This window comes from Nannobrachium achirus (assembly GCF_963921795.1).
Source record: "Nannobrachium achirus genome assembly, chromosome: 13".
Lineage (NCBI taxonomy): Eukaryota > Metazoa > Chordata > Actinopteri > Myctophiformes > Myctophidae > Nannobrachium > Nannobrachium achirus.
The window spans coordinates 6465681-6486040 of NC_137833.1; the positions used below are offsets into that span (position 1 = coordinate 6465681).

The 20360-nt window shown below is 42.1% G+C and overlaps 1 protein-coding gene across 1 annotated transcript in view; it reads left to right on the plus strand.

Annotated features, from left to right (window-relative positions):
• The window catches only part of wdr27 (WD repeat domain 27), a gene marked incomplete at both ends in the record, with an annotated part of 197280 nt that overhangs the window by 28569 nt on the left and 148351 nt on the right, over positions 1–20360 (plus strand). The window contains 3 exons of the mRNA XM_080740095.1: positions 1300–1473; positions 5023–5153; positions 6580–6665. Of these exons, the coding sequence (XP_080596221.1) occupies positions 1300–1473; positions 5023–5153; positions 6580–6665 (391 nt within the window). The remainder of the gene's footprint in view (positions 1–1299; positions 1474–5022; positions 5154–6579; positions 6666–20360) is intronic.

A 20360-nucleotide genomic window follows, 5' to 3' on the forward strand; every position in this document is an offset into this window, starting at 1 on the left:
CCGTACTTCAATGCACATGACACTAGGTGGAGCTCTTGTTTCCCAGACAGAGGGCCTGTAATATTTTAAACTGTCAGGGTCAATATCAACTCAAAAAGACACTGATATTTGATCATCAGGTATAAACCTAAACTCTTCTAGTAGAACACGAATAATCCCAAATCCAACTGTCCCTTAAGGACACCTCAAAATGGCGCTGATATTTAATCATCAGGCTTAAATCTAAACCAAATAAAGCAAAAGTAACCCAAGTTCCTACTGTCCGTTAATGTCAAACCCAAAGGTTAATTTATGATGATAGTTATTCATCAGGTAGGCCCGTTAGTCTACTCTAGGTGATTTTTTTTTTTTCACTCTGTGTTAATCTATTCTAGACCGTCACCTCGAAAAGATATTGACCTTTAAGTAGGTACTATTCTAGACAGTCTTTGTAAATTGAGAAAAATTAGCTTGGAGTAATATTCAAAAAATAGTATTTAGCCTTTTAGCCTGATAGAGTAAAACAAAAACATCAAAAAAATCCCCTAAAAATAAAAATGATCTGCCTTTAGGCCTGACGGAGACAGTAGTTGTAAAAAAATAAAACATAAACAAACAAATAATATACATATATATATAAGAACATACAAAAACACCCATACCTTCATATATGAGGATCCAAGTTATAATAGCAACTATTCATCAGCTAGGCCTAAGTCTAATGGATCCACTCGAAGTTACACTGATATTTAGTTACCGGGTATTAACCAAAACTATTACCTCCGAAAGACATTGATACCTATTCAGGTAATATTCCTAACCGTCTTTGTAAAGTAAAAGTTGAAAATTAAAGTAATAATACAAAAAATAATAACATGCCTATTGGCCTGACGGAGAGAATAAATAAATAAAATTAAAAATTAAAATAAAAGTGACCTGCCTTTTGGCCTTACGGCGACAACAACAAGAAAAATAAAATAAAAAATAAATATGCACATATATACATATAAAAATATACATATATACATACATATATGAAAGTCCAGAGTCTTACTGTCCGTTTTTGTTGGTATTTATCAATGTTGTACTTTGTCCATTAGTGTGCAGTATGGATTGGTCTTACCAGATTGATGATCTTCATTGTCAGAAAGATATTCTTTAGTTAGCTTCTTGCGTGATGGTTTCTGTAGATGTCGGTGGGGGGTCTGGATTGCGGCGGAATTCCTGGAGCTTCTGTCGGGCTCTCTCCAGTCGTGCTCGACGGCCGCCGGAGTTTTTCTTCCCTACTTTCATCCAGGACATTTCCTTCATCCTCTCCAGGCGAGCCGCAACATCATCCGCTGCCGCGGGTGGCCGATCCTCGGCGGCGGCCGTGCCCCCGGCGGCGGCGGCGGTCTCCTCGTCGCTAGCGAGCCCTCTCCTCTTCAGGTCCAACCTCGCCTCCTCCACGCTGTTGTAGGTGACGCTGGGGCCGGTGGCTCGCCCAGCTCCTTCGTAAAACACACGTATTTTTGCTGGTGGGGGTGTATGGAAGGCAATTCCTTTCTTTTGAAGAGCCTGACGGATCGGAGCATAGGCCATTCTTTTCTTTTGTATTTCTTGCGGCCAGTCATTGTCAAAAAACACCCTTTTCCCGTTTAGAAGAACAGTTTTCTTCTTCCATGCCGTGGTACGCACCAATTCTTTTGTTCTCTCGTCCAGAAAGTTCATCACGATTGAACGTGGGTTAGCATCTGGTGGTGGTTTGGGGGCGAGGGATCGGTGACAACGCTGTATGCCGAGTTCCATGTCAAGAGCCAATTCTTTCTTAATGAAATTATTAATAAATTCCATCAGTTTGCTTGGTTCACAAACATCTTCTGGAACAGAATACAGTCTCAGATTGGCCCTTCTGGAATGTTGTTCGTAACTTATTAGCCTTGATTTTAGTTTCTCCTGCCCTTGTGCAAGTATGCACAATACCTCCTTAGCTTCGGTGCTCCATTCCTCCATGTTCGAAACCCGTTGCTCGGCCTCCTCGACGTTCCTCGCCGTCTCCTTCAGGTCGGAGACTAGTTTATTTAATTTAGAATTAACATCATCTCTGAGACCTGCCATGTCATTCTTCATCGAGGTTCTGAAGCTGTCCAGCTCTTGTTTCACGTCGGTCCTGATGGCTTTTATGTCGGCGTGTATTGCTAGCATGCTGGCTTGCAGGCTTTGCATGGGTTCCCCCCCAGCCTCCATGTTGTCGTTGCGTTTTCTTCCTGTCGTCTGTTTGTCTACATTTTCCAGTCTTTGAGTTGATTTGCTCCTACTCGCACGTTCATCCCCTGACATTTTCACGTTTAAACTTCAAAAAAAAATGCGCAATTTAAGGGGATAAAATAGGCCTTGTCTGGGAGCTCTCCTTCTACACAACCGCTCCCTCTGGCGCCATCTTGGAATCCCCTAATGTTGTTTTCCTTAAATGTTTTGGACATGCTGTTTCCACCTGACTGCAACGTAGTGTTGACTTTGTCGAATAAAACTATGACGAGAAATGTTCGTCCACTACCTTTTTCACTGAGGAAGTAAATACAAACTAAGCTATGATGACTATGACTACATAATATACTGACAAGTTCCTCAACAAATAAAAACTAAACTAAAATGTTAAAGAGGCACTAGCGGAGAAGAGATCCAGGAGAACTGAAAAACAAGGCGTTTTATGTGTGTGGGTGTCACTACAAGCTCACAACGTGTGGCGGCGCGACACGTTGTGAGCTTGTAGATCTGCTATTTTGGGCATGCAGCTAAGTATAAATCAGACATTACGATGGCATCGCAGCCTGCTTAGATACATTTTGATTAAATTAACTGTGGATTAATTTACTAAAATCATATTATATTTAGCTGACTTTCATATAGATTGGTCAACCTGCTGCGGGTAAAAACGGATGAGGACTGACTTAGTTATGTTAATTCTGTACAAGGATACAGTAGGACAGGGAGGGGTCTTCAACGTTTTCAGGCCAAGGACCCCTTAGTTGAGAGAGAGATGAAGCAGGGACCCCCACAACCTGTTCATAGATTCCATATAGTTTCATTGTTTGACAGCACAATCGTCAGTGTATTTTGGATTCACGCCAACTTGTGTTTTCAGATATTTAACCACTTGAACCGTCAATACTTAATAAACTTGACCTTTCACTCTGTACTTAGTCTGCTCTTTTTCCCCTCGACACCAAACCTCTTTGCCGAAAATAGCCGATCTACTTGTGAGCTTGTAGATCGGCTATTTTTGGCTAAAGTTCTCAGAATATGGACGCTAGATAGGGTTCAAGTGGTTAATATAAAAAAAGAGTTTTTTTTTTCTATCACACTAAGATTTGGAGGACCCCCTGCAGTAACTCTGAGGCGGACCCCCTGTTGAAGACCCTCTCAGTAGGAAGATTCTCCTGCTAGAATATTTGATATGCATTACCTACGTAATGTATGTGGACGTTCGCTTATTTTTTTATTATTTCTTTCCTATACTGATTATATCATAGGATCCACATCATGCATTACGCTTTTGGTATTTTTATAACGCTGCAATTAGCAGTTTACGGTTTCACGAGGCCAAGATTATGAGAAATATAAAAGCCTTTTACGAGGACTGACTGTGGCCTGCCCTGCAACCAGCGGCGTCAGTTCAGAAAAATCTAAGGTATGGCAACATGACTGGTGTCTTAGTCATGTTGCCATACCTTAGCTTTTTCCATACCATACCTTAGCAACAGGCATTTATTTTAAGAAGTACATTCTATTTTTTTCCCCCTGTTTCTACGGTTTCTTGGGCTGGATATGGCAGCCTGGAAGGTTGTTCAAGTGCAGTTAAACTTGTCATGTTAGTAAACGTGTCACAATTAACAATAATGAATTGCACCTGTGCAGCTGACCTGCGGAACCTGGGAATATAGGCTACCATTTTGTCAAGATGGGGAGAATACAAGTGTGGAGAATATAATTATAATACCTTGTTAAAGTGACCATTTTGTAAAATTTTGCATTTGTAGTTATTTTTACTTTTACTTTCCCCCCTGGACCCAGGGTATGGCAGCTGCATACCCCTGCCAAACCCAGTTGACGCCCCTGCCCTGCAACGCTGAAGTAAAGAGAAGCTTTCTGTTCCAGTAAAGATGCAATTACACGTGTTACTGAGGGAGCAAAGTGAACGCTTCACCTCTTCGCCTTAGTTTCATTTACATTCTTTGCGTGATGACACCGTCATATACTGTATAGGCCCGGTTTTATCCTGTTGTTTTAACACAGGGGTGGGCAACTTTGATGATGGAAAGGGCCACTATATTGCCACACTCTCTCCAGAGGGCCACAGTGCATATTGCTACGTGTCTACGTCCGATTTTGTCATTCTAGTACCGGTATGTCATTCAAAAGAAGCAAAAATAGCCGATCTACAAGCTCAAAACGCGTCGCGTTTTGATAATGTCCATGTATTTGCTAGAGAATCACAGTGTTTACTTATTTATATCCATAATAATAGATATTTCCCTTATAAAACCTGCACTATTGACATGTTTCACACAGATTTTTTTTTTTTTTTAGATCTGTTTTTGGGCTTTTTATGCCTTTATTTGATAGGACAGTAGACTGACAGGAAATGGGGAGAGAGATGGGGAATGACATGTGGCAAAGGTCGTCCGGATCGGGAATCGAACCGGCGACGCCAGCAGGCATCATAGCCTAGTATGTGGTATGCGCCTTGACCACTAGGCCAGCGGGCGCCCCACACAGATTTAATTTCTTTGCTAGTTACTATATCGATTTTAAATCATTGAATCGAATCGTATCGTATCACCATGAATGAACCAATATCGTCCATGTATCGTATCGTCAACCATGTATCTTGATGCGTATCGTATCGTTGTTAAAATGTATCGTTACACCCCTAGTAGCTACAGCCATGCCGTCGTACGATGCACAATACGATTCAAGTATGAAATACGGCTTCGGTTGGTTAATTATTATGTTGTTGTAACCTCTTAAATGTTCCTCCTCTGCCCTGGCTGGGTCTCACAGACGCTGTGCTTGGTGAGCTCCATGTTCTCTCCCTGGGTGGTCCTCCTGGAGGTCCCAGACTGCGTGGACCCTCTGGGTGACCTCCTGAGGCCGGCCTGGACGGGAGGTGAAGACCTCACCGTGGTCCCAAGGTAACCCTCTGAAATGACCACCCAGCAAGCATCATCAATCTGGCCTCCAGTCAGGGCCGGCTTAATGGATGTGCTTTAGCACTAGCCTGGAATCAGACTTATCTGCCAGTGCAAAACAGAATTGCCCAAGGGGGATTTGGGTCTGGCCCCGCTCAATTGTGAATCCATTTCCTCACCCCGAAGAGTTGGGTTAGGGTTAACACTCTTAACACACCCCTTGGAAAAAAAAACCTTCCATATAGAAGTACCAGACTCATATCCACAGTCCACACAGTGATATACTGTAGGTTGGCTACGCGAGACAACTGCAGCACATTGGCACTGTAATTGCCCAATAAATGATGGACCTTGAGATCTGGCATGGGTCGCCCACCCCTGCCAGAGTTGGGGGTCCGATGGCATTTGGATTTTGGAGCGTCCTCAAACCGTGGCTTTCTACCAGGGCACCTGACTGGCCTCCAGCATGAGGGCATGTGGAGGATATAGCTTACATTACACCTGGCCTCGCTCCCAGAACGCCCAGCACTGACATTTCCATATTAAATTAGCTTATTATAAACATCCACGTCCTCTGGGGTTTTTCACGAGTCCACCGTATCGCTGAGCAGAGAATGAGAGGAGAGACGAGGGATGGGACGATGTGAACATTTCATATCACCATTATTGTGACCACAGAAATCGTGATTTTACGATATTATCGCGATAATCAAAATATCCCTAACATCCGTTATCCTGGGGCGGAACATTTGCCAAAAAATAGCAGATCTACAAGCTCACAACGCGTCGCAGTCTATTTTTTGGCAAAGAGATTTGCTAGAGAGTGAAAAAAAGACTGTATCAAGTACGTGTATTATAAGTACGTTTTACCAATGGAGGGTTTAAGTGGTACCGGATATGTAACCTCGCATCACCAGTCTTTCCGCTGGGGGAAAGCCTGGTCTTCGTTTACCAAACGGGCCGTTTGATCCGGTGGGCTCCTACGTCATTTTGTATTCAAAACGGACTACAGTTTGGCAGGAAACACCAAATCGGAAACAGTTTCAACCCAGTTAGCGCATGCGCAAGTAGTTAGCGCATGCGCAAGTAGCGGTTAAAACTGTTTCCGATTTGGTGTTTCCTGCCAAACTGTAGTCCGTTTTGAATACAAAATGACGTAGGAGCCCATCCGCTCCCGACCGGATCAAAAGCCCGAAATTGGAAGCCGTCCCAGGCTACCGGATATGCAGCTCGGCAAATAAAAGTTGAATTGATCCCTAGTGCATGACGGAGGATAATTTCACGATATATATTAAATCTCCACGATACGATTATCGTGAGTGTTTCTTATCACGATTAACGATAATATCGTGTATCGTCCCATCCCTAGGAGACTCATAATAATCCATAACTAGGGTGGAAAAATGCTGTTCCTTCTGTTCATTTCCAGCAACTGTGCTCTGGTTCACAGCGCCCCCCCACTGCTGGGATCCCCTCTGCACGCCGCCTTCAGACAGAGGGAGCCTGCCAAGAAAGGTCTGAAGCATTTCTAATAATAATGCATTTTTTATTTGTAAGGCACTTTATATTTTGAAACAAAATCTCAAAGTGCTACATTCAAATGGCAAATAAATGAAGCAAAAGCAAAGCAAAACCAACAAAAAGATTAATAAAAAGGACTAAAATGGTACAAAACAGTTAAATCAGAAAATTAGGAACAGTGCACACCTATTATACAGCTCAGATAAAATGTAAAAGCACATTGTGATTACCAAGAAAGGGTTAAAAAGCACCATTTCTGTCATTCAAATGATCACGTGACGTGACTTTACTTTATTTGTTTATTACCAGTAAGACTCCCTAATCGGGATTAAAGCGACCGCCACGTCGCATGCACAAACTTTAGAAGGCAATCGTAGCCAATCAGGAGGGAATATGGGACAGATGCATGTTGATGACATGTCTTTAGAGATACTGTGTACCGCTTTGTGTGATTTTAGGCAAAGTAAAATAAGAAATTAGAAAAGATTAAGACTATTACTTGGGTAGACCTACTGTACTCTATTGTGGGCTGATAAGTCATACGTGAATCACAAGATGTTTTTTTACCCACTGTTTCGATTGTCCTTTAAAAGCTGTGAAAGTGGGGATTTCCCTTTGATGGAATTTGTCTTGGATCGACTGTTTGAAGTTTTTGCGTTGGCTATTAACAAAAATACTAATGCATAATATACAAGCTCACAGCGCGTCACTTTTGTGCTGCTCTGCGAGCGTGTACATCTGCTATTTTTGTGCGTGTGAGAACTGCTGATTTAGAATGCATTAGAGATGGGATTTATGGCTCTTTGAAGTGAGCCGGATCTCTGGGAATCGTTCCTTTCAAAGAGCCGTTCAAAAGACTGTCTCATTTTAGTTACTTTAGTTATTTAGTTACTTTGTAGATTTTGATTATAATTACAAATCACTTCAACCATATATACATTTTGGCCATATTTATACATTTCCACTATTTGAAAATAGCCGATCTACAAGCTCACATGTAGATCTGCTATTTTCAAATCTTGTGACGCATTGTGAGCTTGTAGATCTGCTATTTTCAAATCTTTTTTCTACATTTTATTCATTGGAAAGCTTGTGAAATGGGTCATTTTGCATAATGAGTACTTTGGTACTTTAAGTTAAGTAGCCTACATTTTGATACCAATACCTTTTGTAGTACATTTTAATTCCGAACTTCTACTTGTGGCAGAGTATTATTTCTACATTGGAGTACTTAGGTAAAGATTTTTTTTACTTTTCCCACCACTGTTAGAAAGGAACGACTCCCTATACTGCGAACCGAATCCCATCGTTCATTTCAAAGAGCCGTTCAAAAGACTCGATTCGTTTGCGAACGTCCCACCTCTAGAATCTGCCCTTTGTCCTGCCAAGGACCACTATACTGTCCTTGTCAAATTGTCCGGGGTCCACAGCGCCAAAGAAGAGTCACTCGTCAAAGTTTTAACTCTTTTGAAACACTCACTCATTACACCAGTGAGGTGTTATGATGATGTAACAATGAATGCACAGTGAACTAATTAGAATTTCTAGTACTAGGATTCTAGTTCACTAGAACATGGGTTCCCAAACCTTTTTGGTTCAGGGCACCCCTACAAATACTCTTTTCATCTTGAGGCACCCCTACATTATCTTAATGAATGTAGGGATGCCGTTTCACTCCTTGCACCTTATATTTAGGGCACATTTTAGCGAGGAAAACATTGAGATAATGGCTATTTTGGTGAGAACTGACTGAAGATTTAAAATTCAAGTTTAAAATTATCCTAAATAGTTGTTTTGAATTGTCCAAATAAATTCCAAATATTATCAAATTATCTCGCGGCACCCCTGGACTGCCGTCACGGCACCCCAGGGTGCCCCGTCAGCCACTTAAAAAAAGTTTTTTTTGCACTAGAATCTAGTGGGGCGCATGGGATACATACGTGCCCCACCGAGTGCACCTTTCTATAGTTACTAGAAAAAGTGCACTCAGTGGGGCGCCTGTCTCCGCCAGCAACTCCATATTTAACGTTAGTCTGGATCAAGTCCTTTGAGAACTTCAACTATCTCTTAACCCATTTAGGCCTAGAATTATTGAATGCTTTAACTATTGAAAAATAGCAGATCTACAAGCTTGCAGCGCTGCACTCGGTGCCGCGCTGTGAGCTTGTAGATCTGCTTTTTGAAAAATCAAGATTTGTTTTTGCGAGTCTTTGAATATATCTATTTAAAAGTGAACATTTGTAACTCAAATATTTGCTTCAGGGGGGTCCCTGGAACAACATATTTTGAGTTGGGGGTCCGCGGCCAAATACCTGTAATTTTGGGGGTCCTTGACAAGAAAAGGTTTGAGAACCACTGATTCAGAGGAAGGATTTAGAAGTCGGGTCAATGATCGGGTCAAAGATATTTAAAGACTCGCACACATTTTCACGATTTTTCATTGACAGTGCGCCTTATAGTCAGGTGCGCCTTATAGTCCAGAAAATACTGTAGCAGATCTGCAATCTGCTATTTTTCAATAGTTAAAGCACAAGATAATGGTTAAAGTGGTTCAAATATAACGCGACTCGGGCGCGTTCCAGGTATTTGAGAGTTAATAATGTATACTGTTCATTCAAAGATACTGCATATACATGTTGGTACAGTATAAAACATTTATTGTATTTGCCAAATGGGCACCGATAGATCCTTGGTTATTAGGCCCATTTCTGGTACACTTGTATATCATGATCCCCCTGGCAGCTCCGAGCCGCTCTGCTGGAGACGGTAGCTATGCTGCGGTTTACGCGCTGCCATTACAGACGGTTGAGAAAGCCAGAATTAACCCATTCAGAACGGGTACACATTATTATGTATCATTATTTTATGCTTTAACTATTGAAAAATAGCAGATATACAAGCTCACAGCGCGGCACCGAGTGCCGCGCTGCGAGCTTGTAGATCTGCTATTTTTGAAAAATCGTGAATATTAGAATTTTGACCTGATTCTATAAGTGTCTTTTGAATCCTTCTAAGGTTTTGGGAAAAAATCTATGTTTCTGTGTCAGCAATCTGGCTAGCCATCGTCAAAGATCGTCACTTAACTTTAGCTCAGTTAGTCTGTTCTTGAGAGACTACTATGTCAGTGGTTCTCAAACCTTTTCATGTGAAGGACCCCCAAAATGATATGTATTTGGCCACGGATCCCCATCTCAAAATATTTAGTTCCAGGGACCCCCCCAGAAGCAAAATTTGAGTTACAAACGGTCGCTTTTAAAAATCCATATATTCAAAGATTTCCACACATTTTCACGACTTTTTTCAAAAAATAGCAGATCTACAAGCTCACGAGTGCCGCGCTGTGAGCTTGTATATCTGCTATTTTTCACCGGTTAAAGCGTTCAATAATTCTAGGACCTAAATGGGTTTTAAAGAGCACGACGACTCCCCACAGCTGGAGTGAAAGGAGATGCCGGTGCCAGACTCGTAGGGGATCTCCCTAACGGTGAGCCCGGAGCTGCTGTGTGCGTGCAGCCGTGCACAGGGGCGTCACAAGGGGTAGGAAAGTGGGACTGAGTCACTAGGGCCCAAGGTGGTGGAGGGGGCCTTAATTATTTTATACTTTAGCTATTGAAAAATAGCAGATATACAAGCTCACAGCGCGGCACCGAGTGCCGCGCTGCGAGCTCGTAGATCTGCTATTTTTGAAAAGTCGTGAAAATGTGTGCAAATCTTTTGAATATATGTATTTTTTAAGCGAACATTTGTAACTCAAATTTTGCTTCTGGGGGGGTCACTGGAACTCAATATTTTGAGATGGGGTTCCGTGGCCATATACATACCATTTTGGGGGTCCTTCACATGAAAAGGTTTGAGCTCCACTGACATAGAAACATAGGTTTTTCAAAAAAACCTCAGAAGGATTTGAAATATTCAAAGATTTTCATGATTTTTCAAAAATAGCAGATCTACAAGCTCGCAGCGCGGCACTCGGTGCCGCGCTGTGAGCTTGTATATCTGCTATTTTTCAATAGTTAAAGCACAGGGGCCCCGCAGTGAATCCTTGTACCCAGGGCCCAGAATTTGGTGCGACACCCCTGTGCGTGCATGCACCGTCAGACCCCCGAAAACCACAAACATCCACTGACTCCTACAGACAGGGACGTGCAGAGAATGTTAGCGGGGAAGGGGCTGAAATGTCTAAAAATGGCCTTTTGGTGGAAATGTTGAAAATAGCAGACCTCCAAGCCCACAACGCGTCGCGCTGCGACGCGTTGTGAGCTTGGAGGTCGGCTTTTTCCGGTGCTTGACACCACACTGAACTAAAGCATAATCAAGTGAATTCTGGAGATGTGGCGTAACGGCATGGATTTCTACACAGAGAGGGCCATTCTTTCAACATAAGATGCTGCGTTCAAGTTCAGGAGAGTTTGGACAAGGCAATTCTCTTGAATGCTGCCTTCAGGTATGGCATGGAAAGAGGGGGCATTTGCGTTTCTTTCACCATAGTAAAAACTGCATTCATGGTCTGGAGAGGGCACTTTTTTACAGACGGATAAAAGGGCAGGGGCTCAAGCCCCCTTTGATGTCTATACTGTATGTGCACGTGCCTGGTGTGCATGCATGCACCGTCAGACCCCAAAAACCACAAACATCCACTGACTGACTCCTACATACAGACCCACCCCCCCCCCCCTCCCCCACACACACTCCCACCCTTCTCCCCTTCAGTGGTGGAACAATTACTCAAACGTTTTACGTAAGTAAAAGTATCAATACTGCAATATATAAGTAAGTGAAAGTCCGGAATTCAAAATGTACTTGACTAAAAGTACACGTTTGGGCAACATTTAAGTATAAAAATACCGTATAAAAGTTATAAAGTAAAAAAGTAGTCTTTATGCAGAATATCCAGTTTAAAATGTTCAAGTGCATAAAGAATCTTTTTAAAATAGTAGATCTACAAGCTCACAATGTGTTGCATCGCCGTGTATTGTGAGCTTATGGATCGCCTATTTTCAAATGGCCGATGGAAACGGGTCCCCATCCGGAATCAATGGGGGTAAATTTACTCGAATCAAATTTTTGTCTTAGGAATGTGACAAAAAACAAAAAAATATTATTGAACTCTACTCTCCATGGCGTGAGTAATCAATAGAAAAAAAAAGTCATTTTGGGGGTGAACTACTCCTTTAATAATCCAAATCTACAAAGCAACGAGTAACTCAACTTGTTGTGGAGTAAAAGTACAATGTTTGGATCTGAGTTGTACTGTAGTGGAGCAGAAGTAAAAGTATTGGAAATTACTTTACTTCAGAAGAGTACAAATACCTCAAAAGTGTACTTACTGTGAACTAACAGTACAAGGGATATTCCACTTTAAAAAAAAAAACTTAATGGGACTCATCAGTTGTCACGGATTCTCCTAGGGAAACTGAATTTCAGTCTTTGTGAGCTGTGTTACTTTAGACACCTTTACAAACACATTGGTGAAGACATTTTTTGGTAAGGAATTTATTCCAGGATTTGACGCTATTTCTGAAGATATATTCCCTGACTAGGCCTAGAATTATTGAATGCTTTAACCAGTGAAAAATAGCAGATCTACAAGCTCACAGCGCGGCACCGAGTGCCGCGCTGCGAGCTTGTAGATCTGCTATTTTTGAAAAAGTCGTGAAAATGTGTGCAAATCTTTGAATATATGTATTTTCAAAGCGAACGTTTGTAACTCAAATTTTGCTTCTGGGTGGTCCCTGGAACTAAATATTTTGAGATGGGGGTCCGTGGCCAAATACATATCATTTTGGGGGTCCTTCACATGAAAAGGTTTGAGAACCACTGACATGGTAGTCTCTCAAGAACAGACCAACTGAGCTCCATTTAAGTGAAAAGGACCTTTTCTTTGACGATGGCTGGCCAGATTGCTGACATAGAAACATAGGTTTTTCAAAAAATCTTAGAAGGATTCAAAAGACACTTATAGAATCGGGTCAAAATTCTAATTTACACGATTTTTCAAAAATAGCAGATCTACAAGCTTGCAGCGCAGCACCGAGTGCCGCGCTGCGAGCTTGTAGATCTGCTATTTTTCAATAGTTAAAGCATAAAATAATGATACACAATATAGTGTACCCGTTCTAAATGGGTTAAGTAAATGTACTTAGTTACTTTCCACCACCACTGCTCCACTTGTATTCCCCAGGGTTTGTGCAGAAAGTGCACACGGTTGCATTCAGAAGAGGTTTGCAGCGTGCAATTATATGAGACTCCCGGAACGGAACGTTTTCCTCCATTGAGCACAGCACTGGCACCCAGGTCCAGGCACTGATTGACAGCTGCGACTCGATATAACAGTTTTTAACTCGTTTAGTCCGGGAACGTATCTGTATATGTCACGTTAGATTTTAACCACTTCATCCATTATTTTATAATGTATTGAAAAATAGCAGATATACAAGCTCACAGCGTAGCCACCGAGTAGATGTGCTATTTTTGGAAAATCTTGAAAACCTGCAAATCTTCTCTGAACATCTCTGAACCATTCCTTAGATTTAGCCATGTTTCTAACTGCTTTAATTAAAGTCAACAAAACTTCTAGTCAGGCCAGATTGCACATCTGATCTTTAAGCCCTTGATTAGTCGATTGCAGTTGATTACGAATGTTTTCAGGTGTAATTAAGAGTTGAATAATTGAAAGTGAAAGTGGTGTTGAAAGTGGCATTTGGCATTGAATTTGAAAAAAAAAACAAAAAAAAACACACCAAATGTTACTTTTGTTGAGCTATTCACGTTGTTCTTGTATGATGTATTTATTTATTTTTAGCGAACATTTGTAACTCATATCTTTGCTTCTGGCTGTTCCCTGATGCATAATATTTGCATTAACCAGTCTTCTGGGGGGGTCCCTGGAACAACATATTTTCAGACGGGGGGTCCGCGGCCAAATACATATCATTTTGGGGGTCCTTGACATGAAAAAGTTTGAGAACCACTGATCATAGACGCATACGTTTTTCAAAAAAAATAACTTTAGAAGGATTTAAAAGACATTTTAGAGAATCGGGTCAATACATTCAAAGACTTACACAAATTGTTATGATTTTTCGAAAAATAGCAGATCTACAAGCTCATAGCGCGGCACTCGGTGCCCCGCGATATGAGCTTGTATATCTGCTATTATTCACTAGCTAAAGCATGGAATAATGGTTAAAGTGGTTGAAATCTAAAGTGACACAGTTTCCGGTCTGAATGCGTTAAATGAAATGAACCGTGGCCGTAAGATTGATTTCTGCTGTCGCCACCTTCCCTCATATGCTATAATCATGTAGGAAGCTTAAAGCGTTGGCTTTTAGTGAGGGTGATGATAAATGTTTGCACTTTTTCTTTTTAGGCCAGATGTCTCACTGATATACAGTAGTTAGTCTGAACTAGGGCTGAGCGCTGTGTTGTTTCAGCGCTGCTAGCATGGTCAGTGCTGCTGAGCGCTGTGTTGTTTCAGCGCTGCTAGCATGGTCAGTGTTGCTGACTGATCACTGTTCCCTATCAGCCGCGTTCATGGGAAATCGTTGGGTTTGGTTTGATACGTCTCTAGCGTTTAATTGTGTTACTCTTCTTTGGGTAAATCTGTACATTTCCACCTTTAGTCGATGCTTCATAGCCTATCCATAATGAGTAAATGGCGGACGTCGTGTGTTTATTTCTGGACACACATAATAATAATAATAATAATAATACATTTTATTTATAAAGCACTTAATATTTGAAACAAATCTCAAAGTGCTACATTAAAATGGCAAAAAAACAAAACAAAGCAGAAGCAAAACAAAGCCAACAAAAGAAATTACCGTATTTTCCGGACTATAAGGCGCACTTAAAAGCCTTTAATTTTCTCAAAAAACTACAGTGCGCCTTATAGTTCAGTGCGCCTTATATATGGATCATTCATTGACATTGACATTCCCTTTAGCACAGCTCCATCTGTTGGATGCATAACACAGCGGTAGCGTCTATTATGTGCGCCTTATAGTCAGGTGCGCCTTATATATGAAAACAGTTTGAAAATAGACCATTCATTGACAGTGCGCCTTATAGTCAGGTGCGCCTTATAGTCCAGAAAATACTGTAAGTAAATTAAGAACAGTGCACCTAAATAAACACATCTCAAGGTAGATTTAAAAGCACATTTGGTCACCAAAAAAAGAAGGGTTAAAAGCACAAAGGGCATCCAAAACTAGGCAAATGCCTTGTTAAAAAGAAAGGTCTTTAGTCCCCTTTTAAAAGTGTCAACTGACTGTGGTGCTCTAAGGTGGTCAGGGAGGGCATTCCACAGCATATGGGGATATTAAAAGATCGGCCTGATAGTGGCGCTAGATGGGACAGATGCATTTTGCTGACATGACTGTAGAGATACTGTGTACCGCTTTGCATGATTTTAGAGCAAAATTGTATTGCATGGGGTTGTGAGGATGGAGGAGGTCCAAACCGTTGTTGCCCAGCCAGCCACACAGTAAGATCCTCTTTGTCCATTTGGTTCCACTGTCACAGACTGTATGGAATAGTCACCTGTAATGGAGTTGTTGCAAGGGCATTATTTCATTAACTGGGTCCTGTGGTCAGACGTCTGGTCACTTTTGTGCAGAATAAAAAGTAGTTCCATTGAGTTGGCTGGCCCTAAATGTGTTAATAAACTAATCCACAAAACTGCCGTCATTATTATTGTTGACATATTTCTACTATATAGAGTGAGTTTCGTTCAACTTGGACGCCTCTGTCACATGGTACTATTTCTTCTCTCGAGTAGATCACTGCGCCGCATTCAACTCAATGGGCGCATCCCGCGGCAGCACACGCCCTCAAAACAAGCAGCTCTGCTGAAAGCTAAAATCTCGCCTTCGGTCCTAACTATAATTTTAGCTGCCCTGGGGGTCCCCAGATCCCACTTTGAGAACCAATGGTACAGACAGAGGGCAGGGTCTTTGAGGAAATATAAGGAAACTCGCTCTATATAGTAGAAATATGTCAACAATAATAATGACGGCAGTTTTGTGGATTTGTTTATTAAAACATTTAGGGCCAGCCAACTCAATGGAACTACTTCTTATTCTGCACAAAAGTGACCATAAGTCTGACCACGGGAATCATTTAACCAATTCATGCCCTTCCAACAACTCCATTACTGGCAAGTATTTCATACAGCTCACAGCGCGAGGCGTTGTGAGCATGTAGATCTGCTATTTTCACAATAGAACCGTGTTAGACAAAATGTAATGCCTCAACTCTTAGAGCTCGTAGGTTAAAAGTATTATTTTAGGGGTCGCGGCCTGAAAAGGTTGAGAACCACTGGTCTAAGGAACACTGAGGATTCCACAGTGTGCCTCATGCAGCCCAGGAGACAACTTAAGAGCATAAACCACAAACTCTGTGGGACGGAGCAGATATTCCCCCCCCCCCCCCCCCCCCGCTCGCTTGTGTGTCAGTGCCTTCGCTAGCTAAGCTGTAGCAGTGAGCTCAGTTTTTCCACGGCCATTAAAATGCGCGTAGCTTTCCAACAGCAACCCTCCCGTTGCATACGGGCAGCGTCAGAGAGAGTCACATCATCGGCCATCTAAGCTACCAAAGAACAGAACCGGACCATTTGATTTCATCGCATTAACACCAACTCAGTGACAAGTCGTGTGGTTATCGAAAAAAAGAACGCACAAAGCTTACTGGAGTAAAATAATGTGCGGTTCGCCTTCCTCAAATTCTTTTCCGATAAGTTGATTCAATCCTGCTCATACCATGGCCACTTACCAACGATAGTGGGGTCTTTTAAAGGGACAGTTTAAAAGACACTAGTTGATTACTCACCCAATGGAGATTTAAATTCATGACAATATTTCTCTTTGTGTCTCCATAGGGAACAAAGCAGGCTCTTTGTGTCTCCATAGGGAACAAAGCAGGCTCTTTGTGTCTCCATAGGGAACAAAGCAGGCTCTTTGTGTCTCCATAGGGAACAAAGCAGGCTCTTTGTGTCTCCATAGGGAACAAAGCAGGCTCTTTGTATCTCCATAAGGAACAAAGCAGGCCCTTTGTGTCTCCATAGGGAACAAAGCAGGCTCTTTGTGTCTCCATAGGGAACAAAGCAGGCTCTTTGTATCTCCATAAGGAACAAAGCAGGCCCTTTGTGTCTCCATAGGGAACAAAGCAGGCTCTGTGTGTCTCCATAGGGAACAAAGGAGGCCCTTTGTGTCTCCATAGGGAACAAAGCAGGCTCTTTGTGTCTCCATAGGGAACAAAGCAGGCTCTTTGTGTCTCCATAGGGAACAAAGCAGGCTCTTTGTGTCTCCATAGGGAACCACTGCTGGTCATCTGGCTTAGGAATGCGACAAAAACTAGAAAAACATCCATGAATTCAAGTCTGCACGGGGTGAGTAATCAATAGAAAAAACTGTATTTTGGGGTGAACTATCTCTTTAATCGAAACTCTATGTTGCCACGGTCTTCACAAACCTCGCAATAAACACATGACCTTGTAGATTGGCTATTTTGGGCATGTGACACCAGCCCCACAAATGGAGTATACTCACTCAGGCCTTACTACTTCAACAATTTGGAGAAACATAGAAATGAATCAGTCAGCTGACATTAGTCACGTCTTTTATAGATAGATAGATACCTTTATTATCCCACGGGGGAAATTAAGTTGCCCTGAGGCAGCACAGCAGTTTAAGGTTACAAGTTACAAAGAAGTAGGAAAAAGAAAAAGAGTACTGTAGTCCAAAGAGCAAGCACAAAAAAAGAAGAATATAAACATAAAGTATCGAAAAGCTATTGCAAAAAAAGAAGAATATATACATATAGTGATCACGAAACATTCAACGCTCATAAGTGACACGTCACAAAAAAAAAAGCTATACTCAAAGCACAACTTAACAGACAGTGCCAAACAAAAAAGTGCACATAACAGTCAATGCTAGTCAATGCAACACAAGTATCACACCGCCATATCAACACAGCAATAGTACTCAGTTCAACACAGCCCAATAGTGCAGGGCCAGAAAATAGGTGACCAAAGTCAGTGCAAATAAATCAAGAATATATATATGTTGTCCTAGGTTATCCTATTAGGCCTTGGCAAGCATCCGCTATGAGTCTCGTTGTATTGCTTGAGAGCGACCGGCACAAAGGACTTAAGGTGGTTGCACACTGCTGCGTTTTTCGTTGCGAAATGCGTTTTTCAGGGCAAGGAGAGAGAGAAAGATAGAGAGAGCAAGGGACAGAGTGGTGCGCGAAACGGGCGGCAGTGTGCAAACGTGACTGACATAACGTGAGATTGATTTTTTTATTCACACGCTCAGAAATTCACTCCGATATTCGGCCCGAAAAACGCAGCAGTGTGCAACCAGCTTTCGATCTACTATTTCTTTATACACATAACTGTACTGTATACACAAACAATGGCTCAGGAGCTAGAGCTGCCACTTTGATCCACGGCTCCCCCTGCTTTGCACACAGGCACAAATTTTAACGTTGCGTTTTTTTTTGTTTTTTTTTCCGTTTGTTGCATGATTAAAAAGCATTGAATTTGGTATGCAATGCTGTGCGGAATCCGCACTGCGGATCTGAAAAGGAGTCATGCGAAAATACGCACAAATCGGGTAATAAACGCATTGCCGCAGCCAGCCACTCGCCGCACAGCAAATTCGGGGGAAGGTGTGCATGAGGTCAAAGAGAATCATTGGTTTCTTTAAAAAAATGAAATTGTCAGCTTTTTTTTCGTGCGAAAAATCGCGCCTGTGTGCAAAGTCCCTTAGTGTCCTTGAGCAAGACTGACGTCACTGCCGCTAGATGGCGCTATAACCCTGGTTCCCATTGTTTTTTTGGTTTGTTTTTGTATTAACTCTTACTGCTTCGAACGTTAACGCTCGTCCCAATTCTGAACGTGGTGCAAAGCCAATACGAACGCTCGTTCTTTTACCTTGTTTGAGCACTGTAAGCTGATGAGAGGTCGCGCATGTGTGTACAGTAAGAACAGCTCCCGTAACGCTGCTCTCAAATTTCCACCACACGTAAACATCAATGGAGTCCCAAATCACTTCCTGGCTGTATTCTTTGGACCTGATCTAGAAAACGATTTCTACGCTCTGAATGACGGAAAGTGAGGAGTGCCATTTCACATTCATTCCTTGCATAAGGCTTCCCCCTGCCGTCAGTTTGGCTACAGTACAAATATATGCGTCCATTGAAAAGGATTATGTTTGGAAATCATCCGGTTACACGTCGGCACTTCGACATGTCGGCATTTCGACAATTGACTTCAATGGGTCGAAATGGCGGGGTGTCTCCACTTTTCTATAGACACCGCCACTTCGAATTGGTGACACGTCGCCACTACGACACGTCGGCTTTTCGACAGTATTGACTTCACCTTTGAAGTTGTTAAGTGCTGCACAGATAGGCTTTTTGAGGTTATCCGAATCCATCTGCGCAAATTAATTATCCATTATCCAACCGCACTAATTATATTAATCCAATGTATACATCTGCACCATCAAATCTTCCATTATGTCAAATTATTATTTTTTATATTTTCTTGTATTCACAGAAATGCATTGATTTAGCCTACTGAGTGCTATGTTCGTCTTTTTTTCTGCTGCGGCGCGCTGATTCAGACAGAGAGAGATGGATAGACACGGAGGGAGAGAAAGAGAGAGAGAGAGAGAGAGAGAGAGGGAGAGGGAGGGAGAGAGAGAGAGAGAGAGAGAGAGAGAATAATGATAATAATGCCTCCTCATCTCCCTGTGTTTATTCATTCTTCAAGTTCAACCCACGGTTAGTGTAACCAGGCGGTAACCTATTACTGCGGTAGGAAACGGGCGATCAAAAAATAAAACCAGGCAGCCGACGGGACTCTCAAAATCTTGCAATAAACCAGACAGCAAAAAAAAAAACAGCCTACTTTAGCAAGATATTAATATCTATGAATAGGAGAACGTCAACGTCTCTCTCTCGCTGGCTCCTTCTCTCTGCGCTCAGCGCATAAAGCTCTCCATTTGGCACAGAGAGCGAGAGAGAAAGAGAGAAACACAAACACACACACACACACACACACACACACACACACACACACACACACACACACACACACACACACACACACACACAGCCACAGCTTGTTAGTCTTGCTACTTTGCAATAGGCCTATGCGTGAAGTTTCTATGAAAGAGATTGAACTTGCGCAGCGCTACCAGCCTACCATAGAGGTAATTAAGGTGGGTCAGTGCGACCAGGCATGCCGTGATGCTGATCCGACTCGAGTAAAGTGGTGGTCACAGCTGTTTCGTGGACTAGTGTGGAAAAATTAACAAATGATACAAAATAGGCCAAGTTAGGCTATTTTGTATCATTTGTTATTTTTTGAGTGTCTGTTAGGCTGCCTATAACATACACTCACACACAGACACAAGCATTCAGAGATTTAGGTTTTTGCTGATAGATTGTGTCATAATTTATTTCCTGCATTATTTCATCTGCGATTATCCAAAAATGATTAATAATTACCTATATTTGATTGATCCATTCGCCTGCACCGCGGTAATTTGTTAAAAGACAGGGGAAATCATGATTGAAAGCCATGGCCACTTGGCCACTAACAGACACTTGTCTGTCTGCGGTGAAGTTCACCACTTCACCCACTTCCGTCACTTTCTCTGATGGTCCGTGCAGTTA